Here is an 8,106-nt window from a genome sequence, read left to right as displayed (position 1 = left end):
GTGTTTTATATTTCATTGAGTGAATCTTTAAGTTACATGAGTTCTGGTACATTCTTTTATAAGGTATTAATTTCTTTGTAAGTTTCCTCCTTCATATCCTGGATTTTTATTTCTCATTTCATTATGTTGTCTAACTGAGTCTTCTCATATCTCAGTGAGTTTCTTTAAGATTCCTTGAATTCCTTTTCAGTTGTTTCAAGGGTTTCCTGCTCTACATATTTCCATTTTCAAGGGTCTGGTATTTGAGAGTTACTGTATTCTTTTGGTGGTGTCATATTTTCTCAGCTTTTCATATTTCTAGCATCTCTACATTGATGTCAGGTCATCTGGTAGAGCAGTTGCTTCTATCACTCTGAAGTGGGCTTTGAGGAGAGAGATGTCCTCTTCTTTTTCTGTTCTCTGCTGGTGACTCTCCTGGTGTCAATGCAGTCAAGTGTGTGTGTGGAGGGCCACCTGCATGGTGGCTGTGGCTACTGCTGTGGTGTTGAGCTGCTTTTTTGGTAGCCATGGCTGTGGTTGGTCACCGACACAAAAGTGGTATTTTTAGCATACTCTTTTGCTTGTTTCCAGGCAGAGGGGACAGCTGCCTTTGGCTCCTAAGACACTGGGTGTTGCTCTCTTGCCTGCTTCCAGGTGGAGGGGTAGCTTCCCTCCTTATTGGATTCTTCAAATGTTAGATAGCTTTATTGTTTTTTCTCTTTCTAAGTTTTCTTTTTCTTGACAGTTTTCTTATAATGATTGATTCTTTTTAAAAAAATTTTGTTTTATTTGTAGTTGACAAATAATAGTATATATTTTGGGGATAAAATGTTACCTTTTCATACATGTATACTTTGTGGAATGGTCAAATTAGGTTAATTAACACATTCATTACCTCAAATATTTATCATTTCTTTGTGGTACATCTACCGATTTTTATTCTTTCCTAGGATACATATGAACTGGAGATTTTTCCAATTTTTCTTCTTATCCTGGTTACCAAAGTTCTTATCATTTTTTAGACATGGATCTTTTTTATACATCCTACTTGGTGCTTTGTGGCCCTTTTGATCTGACAACGTTTGTTATCCAAATTGGGAAGTTTTCTATTATTTCTTTGGTTATTTTTCTACCTTCAATCTTAGTGTTTTCTTTTTCTGAAATCCCTGTGTTAAGTATAATAGTTTTGATTCCCAAGATTTTTATCTTTTATTTACTCATTCATTGTCTATGTTTTATATACTCTTACTTATCATTTTCAACAAAAACTTCTCTATTCACTCTTAAATTGTTTCCTGAGATAGGTGATCCTATATTTGTTGACAGGGGTGCCTCCTTTAATGGCATTAATTCTTTCAGCTTGTCTATGGATGCTGTTACTGTTTTCTGTAGCCTGTCTCCAGGGATAATGAGGAATGAATAGAAAGTATTGGTAGAGTCTACCAGTAATTTGTCTTCTGGGTTTTAGAACTTTAGGGCTTCCTCCTCCTAAGCTAAGTCTGGGTGTCTCCAGACTCCTGCAGTAATGTCTTACCTGTCAGGCCAAAGGACTGTCACTGCTCCGGGCTGAGTGCAAAGACATCTGTTGTAACTTAATGCTTGGCCAAGAGGGTGAAGGATGGTAGCAGTAACTCCTTAATCAATTTCTCCACTACTTTGTGTTCTACCACTTGTTTCCATTGTCCTTTACTTTTGGTACACCTCCAGAAACACTTCAGAGTTTTTATAGGAATCCTTCCCCCGAATTTGTTTTAGGTTATAATTTCCTCTGCTGATGTAATTTACCCACTTTCTGTCTTTCAGAGATTTCCCACATTTCTTTCTGCTGATGAAAGTTTCTTTTTTTCTGGCACTTCATCAATATATTTTTTAAAAGTATGTTTTCTATGTTAAAAGGAAAACTATAGATAACTCAAATTTAACAGTGTTTAATTGAGCAAGGAATAATTCATGAATTGGGCAGCCGCCAGAAACAGAATAGGTTAAGTCACTCTGGGGCTGCTGTATGTTCGGGTAAGATTTATAGATAGAAAAAGGAAAGTGATGTACATAAAACAGACGTGAGGTACAGAAACAGTTGGAATTGTTGCAGCTGGGTATTTGCCTTATTTGAACCCAGTTTGAATAATTGATTTCTTGTGATTGGCTGAGACTTGGCTACTGGTTGCAAGAGTAGGTTATAGCCTTTTTGTACATCAGTTAGGTTACAAGAGTAGATTACAGTCTGTTTACACATCAAGTTAGGTTACAGTTTACCATGTCTGAAGAAAACTTTAGGCCAAACCTAATTTAACATCTATCATTTGTAGAAATTGAGGTGGGAAGAAGATATTGGTGTTTGTTCTCAGTTCACCATTGATCAGATTTCTCCTCTAAGCTTTTTTCTGCCATTCCTTCCTTTATTCCTTCAGTTATTCCTTCATCTATCCATCCCCCAGCAAGACTGAGTACCAGCTCTGTGCCAGGTTCTGAAACAGGCTGGCCTTCAAGAAGGTAATGCTATTGTCCATAAATAAAATGGTCTGAATTTTCTTTTATTTTTCCTAACAGAGATGATGACACTGAATTTGCATCAACTTATGTGCTCAATTTTTCTTGGCATTGGGATCATCTTTCCTATATGCCTAGTTGTAGTGATTGAACACCATTAAGTGAAACTAATTGGTCCTTATACTAATGATCAAACCATCTTGGCTTCATTCATATAGTGTTTGACATTAAGAGTACTAGCTAGATAACTTTGAACACTGTTCTTTATAGCTCCATATTTGATCAGTTTTCCGTTCCTATCAATTTTCCTACTGACATGTCTCTCAAATATATTCCTTTCTCTGCATTCCTATTGCTTCTGCCCTAGTTTTGACCCCTATTATCTTTAACGTAACTTGTCTAATTACTATCAGTACCTTATCCCTAGTAAATGCTTCTAACATGTGTATTGGTTGCATTATGAACTAAGACCCACTAAGTAGTCTCTCAATTTATAATCTCTCTCACATTAATACATCCTTTATACTGCTGCCAATAAAAATTCTAAAACACAGATGTTCTATTATTTCCTTGTTTAAGGGAACTTCAAAGTCTCTCACTTGCTTAATATGAAAAACCTTAGGCCCAAATTTCTGTAGATTATCTTATTAAGAAGCTTATATAACAGTGGAAACAGAGACAGACATTTGTAAAAATGTAGCTATTTTGCTGGTAAAGCAGGACAGCAATTATAATAGTGACTAGGAAATAGGAAATGCCAAGCAGAAGCTACACTAATGAATTAATTAGGATAGAGGGTGAATAAAAGAATGAATTGGTACAATCTGTGGAGTAAGGGTATTTTATGATTTTGTGTTGCAAATCAATAAAATTTTGGACTTAAGAGACACTCATTCACTAAAATGGACTATAATGGTTACAGAGGTTCAAGTAAGCTTTTTGGAGTTTGTGCATTGAATTAGTTCTTTTCTGTGTTGCTATAACAGAATACCTGCAACTGATTAATTTATAAAGAAAAGAGGTTTATTTGGTTCACGATTCTGGGACAGCTGCATCTGTCATGGGTCTCAGGCTGCTTCTACTCATGGTGGAAAGTGACAGGCAGACAGCAGGTGCAAGGAGATCACATGGTGAGACGAAGCAAAAGAAAGAGAGGGGGAGATGTCAGAGTCTTTTAAACAACCAGCTCTTGTGGGAACTAATAGAGCAAGAATTCACTCCCCTCCAGGGATGCCATTAATCTATTCATGAGGGATCCACCCTCACGACCCAAACACCTCCCAACGCTGCCACATTGGGGATCAGACTTCAGGCGTTGGCGGGACAAAGGTTGGAGGAACAAACATATCCAAACTATATCATGCATGGAACAATAGAAACTAAAATTTGGTGTGACCATTGCTTATATTATTATTGTAGTCTGAGAAATCCACCTTCAATTTCTGTGGCTTAGTTTGAATGCTGCTCCTTCCTTAGAAACCTGTGCTTCTCTGGGAGGATTCCTGTGGCAAGGATGCCAATGTACGTATCATTTCATGGCAAGTAATCAGTTTGGACTTACAATGTCTTAGAGTCAGGGCATTGTTAGGGAGGTATTTATATTTGCCAAAACTAATTCCAATGTATTATAAAATCAACTGAAATGTGTACAATAAGTAAAAAGGGGGTTTAATGGCTAATAGATTTAGAAGACCTGAGGTAAAGCTGGCATCAGGTGAGACTGGATTCAGAGACTCAAACAATGTCACTGAGGCTCTGTTTATCTCTCAGTTCTACTTGGGAGTCAAGGATACAGAGTGGTGGAACAGAGAACCACTTCTTTTAGGCATGGGGCCTTAAAATTATTTCACTTTTTAAACTACGTTCAAGCATTCAGGAGGAAGTTATGAACTGTGTTGGATGTTGCTGAAAAGTTAGGTAAGATAAGAATGGCAATCCATTATTAAATTTAACAAGAGAGAAGTTTTTGTTTATATTGGTTTCACTGTAATGGTGGAGGCCTATGCCTGATTTTCATGGATTGAGAAGGGATCAGGAGATGTGAAAATAGAGGTTGTAAGTACACACCCTTCCTTCCTTCCTTCCTTCCTTCGTTCCTTCTTTCGTTCTTTCGTTCCTTCATTTGTTCGTTCGTTCGTTCGTTCGTTCGTTCCTTCCTTCCTTCCTTCCTAATAACAAGCAATACTCATGACGCTATACAAATACATGGAAATTAAACAACAAGCTCCTGAATGACCAATGGGTCTAAGAAGAAATTAAATAGAAAATCAAAAAATTTATTAAAACCAGTGAAAATAAAGACACCTCCTATCAAAATCCATGGGATACTGCAAAAGCAGTACTAAGAGGTAAGTTTATTGCAACAAATGCTTACATCAAAAGAATGGAAAGATTTCAAATTAACAACTATATGCCAACAAATTTGAAAACCTGGAGGAAATGGAAAAATTTCTGGACACATACAAACTACCAAGACTGAACTAAGAAGGAATAGAAAATCTAAACAGACCAATAACAAGAAATGAGATTGAAGCAATAATCAGCAGTCTCCCAACAAAGGAAAGCCCAGGACCAGATGGCTTTACTACTGAATTTTCCATACATTTAAAGAGGAATTAACACCAATTCTCTACAAACTATTCTGGAAAATTGAAACAGAGGCCATTCTCCCAAACTCATTCTATGAGGCCGGCATCACCTTGATATCAAAAGCAGACAAAGAAACCACAAAAAAAGAGAAAACTACAAACCAGTACCTCTGATGAACATACTCACAAAAATTCTCAACAAAATACTAGCAAACAGAATCCAGCAACACATCAATAAGATTATACACATAATCAAGTAGGATTCATCCCAGGGAGACAAGGATGATTCAACATGTGACTTCCTTATTTCTCTAAAAGATTAAATATGTTAGAGTATGGTTGTTTTTGGAAATGATCAAATAAAGATGAGGAAATTAATGATGAAGAAGATAGAGAGGATTCCTATAGGAGCAAAATTCCTTGAGTGTTCAAGAGGGTCTGGGATCCATTGCAGAAGTGTAAGAGTTGGCCTTATATATGAGGGACAGTTCATCCCTTGTAAGAGAAGGAGGTAGAAAGGCTGATAGATTTAGTGGTGGGAAGATGTCTAAAGATATCAGACTTCAGTAACACAAAGGCTGAATCAGTAATGATATAACAAAAGAGAAGAATACACGACCTTTAAGTAAATGTTCAGGTAGGCATCTAGAGCTGATACAGCAGCTCCATAATCAATTATCCAGGCTCCATCGATCTTGCTGCAGTGCCAGCCTCAACCTGCAGCTTACACTTGCTGAGCTAAAGGTGGGCTGCTCTGTCTCCTGCTATCACGACTGAATGCTACACAAAGGGAAAGGGGGAAGCAGAATGGAAAAATACATATTTTCTCTTCAAAGGGCACAAACTAGACACTGCACCTCTTCTGTTCACATCTCATTGGCCGGAATTTAATCACATCACTCCTCGCTTCGGGGTAGGCTGGGAAAGTTAGTGTTTGGCTGGGCAACCATGTGCCTAACTAAAAATGCTTGTCTTGCTGTATGAGAAGTGGAAAATGGATGTTGGGGAATGGCCAGAAGCTTCTGCTACAAGAGATATGTTTATTCTTTTCTGGTGGTTTCTAATTTCTCAATGAAGAATTGAGTTAATCAGCTAGGGGAAGAAGAACAGATGAAATTTTGGGGATTTGAGGAGCAAGGAGAAGGAGCAAAATATTCATCTTGAAGAGTGAGTTAGATAGGAAACTAGTAAGATTGCCAGGCTGTGTGGATGGACTTCTTGAATTTTGTGAACATAGGAAATAGTAGAATCAGATCATTCTGACTCTTCCCTGAAGCGTAACATATTTGGAAAATAATCTGTTTAAAGAAATTCTGACATAACGGTGTTTGTGATAAGGCATACGTTTCACTGGACGAAAGATCTCTTGATAAGAATACTCAATTGGTTAAGAAAAATTTGTCCTTGGCTCAGAGAATGGGTGTGTTTGTTTCCCTCATTTCCCAATCTGTAAATGAGCAGCTTCTGAAAGGGGTTAGTGATAACGTCCGTCTCTGGAACCCGCCAACTTTCCTCCATCCAGCTCCATGACTTGGGCTGAAGTAGGTGCTGAAGATATAGCTATTATGTGTACACAGATGGCCACTTGTCTATGAAGGTAAGATTTTCCATCATTTTTTCACTATAGATAGCCAAAGTAGAACCTTAGGAAGCTTCTTCATTTTTCCCGTGACAAAGAAGTGGTGATTCACTAGTCACAGGAGTTGGTAATAAATTAACTTACATTGATTTTTCTGTTCCGGAATGATTTTGCTTCCCTTCCTCTCAGCCCTGACACTTGCCCTCAAGAGAAAGTGTTGGAAAATCATTTACAGACTCTTCTACTGCTTTGATATAAATCCAGGCAAGATGGGGTAGGTATGAGGCAAGGGATCTAGGACTTCTAGCCCCCGTGCTTTCAGGGGGTGAATCCAGATCCTAGTAGCACTGGCAGCAGGGAGTGACTATGCAGAAGATGTTGTGGTGGTTCCTGGTCTTGATTAACTTCTCTAATGCTTTTGGCCAGACAGGTAAGGGCTACCCTGAGCTATGCCAGAGATTTGATCTGGGGGACAGCGAGTGGGGCCTAGGATCATAAACTGAAGTCAGAGGAACATCCAGTATGAATGTGTGTGTGTGGGTGACCGGGGAAGGGGCCAATCTACTTCTCAATCCCAAACTCTATATGTAAGTGAGGAATAAAGCTTTGTGATCTGAGAAACTTCTCATCTCTACTTGGTTTTGTCTCTCACAGACATGCGTAAGAAGGCCTTTGTGTTTCCCATAGAGTCAGATAAGTCCTACGTATCCCTGGAAACGCAGCTGATGAAGCCACTCAAAGCCTTCACCATATGCCTTCATGTCTACACCGAACTGGCCAGCACCCGTGGGTACAGTATTTTCTCTTATGCCACCAAGAAACAAGCTAACGAGATCCTCATATTTTGGTCTAAGGACGAAGGATATAGCTTTTCAGTGGGTGGCACTGAAGTATTATTTAAGGCTACTGAAAACACCTTAGCTCCAGTACACATTTGTGCAAGCTGGGAGTCCTCCTCAGGAATTGCAGAGCTCTGGGTGGACGGGAAGCCCATGGTGAGGAAGAGTCTGAAGAAAGGGTACTCTGTGGGGAGAGAGGCGAGCATCATCCTGGGACAGGAGCAGGATTCATTTGCTGGGAGCTTTGAGGAAAACCAGTCTTTGGTGGGAGACATTGGAGATGTGAATATGTGGGACTTTGTGCTGTCACCAGATGAGATTAACATGGTCTATGTTGGTGGGACTGTCAGTCCTAATGTCCTGAACTGGCGGGCGCTGACATATGAAGCACATGGTGAAGTGTTCACCAAACCCCAGCTGTGGTCCTGAGGCCCCACGGTAGGTCCTGAAGGTGCTCCCGAGGATTTCATCTCCCGGGCTCCAGTCTCTGGCTCTGGACCTTTTTACCCGCTATACACACTGCAAGCCTGCTCTGTGAACATAGCCATTTGCTTTCCTGCACTGCCTTCTTCAGCACCAGAGAATAGAATTTAAGGGTCTGGCTGAGGAGCTTGTGAACTACCTCGGGAAG

The 8,106-nt window shown here is 39.4% G+C and overlaps 1 protein-coding gene across 1 annotated transcript; it reads left to right on the top strand.

The window, feature by feature from the left end:
* The first annotated feature begins 7,002 nt into the window (after positions 1-7,002).
* Positions 7,003-7,904, top strand: LOC134385113 (C-reactive protein-like). Its single transcript, XM_063107014.1, has 2 exons — positions 7,003-7,066; positions 7,291-7,904. Exons 1-2 carry the CDS (start codon positions 7,003-7,005, stop codon positions 7,902-7,904), a joined length of 678 nt encoding a protein of 225 aa, XP_062963084.1.
* The last annotated feature ends 202 nt before the right edge of the window (positions 7,905-8,106 follow it).

The sequence above is a fragment of the Cynocephalus volans genome, chromosome 8 (genome assembly GCF_027409185.1).
Source record: "Cynocephalus volans isolate mCynVol1 chromosome 8, mCynVol1.pri, whole genome shotgun sequence".
NCBI classification, from domain to species: domain Eukaryota; kingdom Metazoa; phylum Chordata; class Mammalia; order Dermoptera; family Cynocephalidae; genus Cynocephalus; species Cynocephalus volans.
The sequence above is the reverse complement of the archived record's forward strand: the minus strand, read 5'-3'. Positions and strand labels throughout refer to the sequence as shown.

Coding starts and splice junctions, on each gene's coding strand:
- LOC134385113 (XM_063107014.1), top strand. CDS start 7,003: ATGCAGAAGATGTTGTGGTGGTTCCTGGTCTTGATTAACTTCTCTAAT. Junction 7,067..7,290: donor TAATGCTTTTGGCCAGACAG/GTAAGGGCTACC, acceptor TGTCTCTCACAG/ACATGCGTAAGAAGGCCTTT.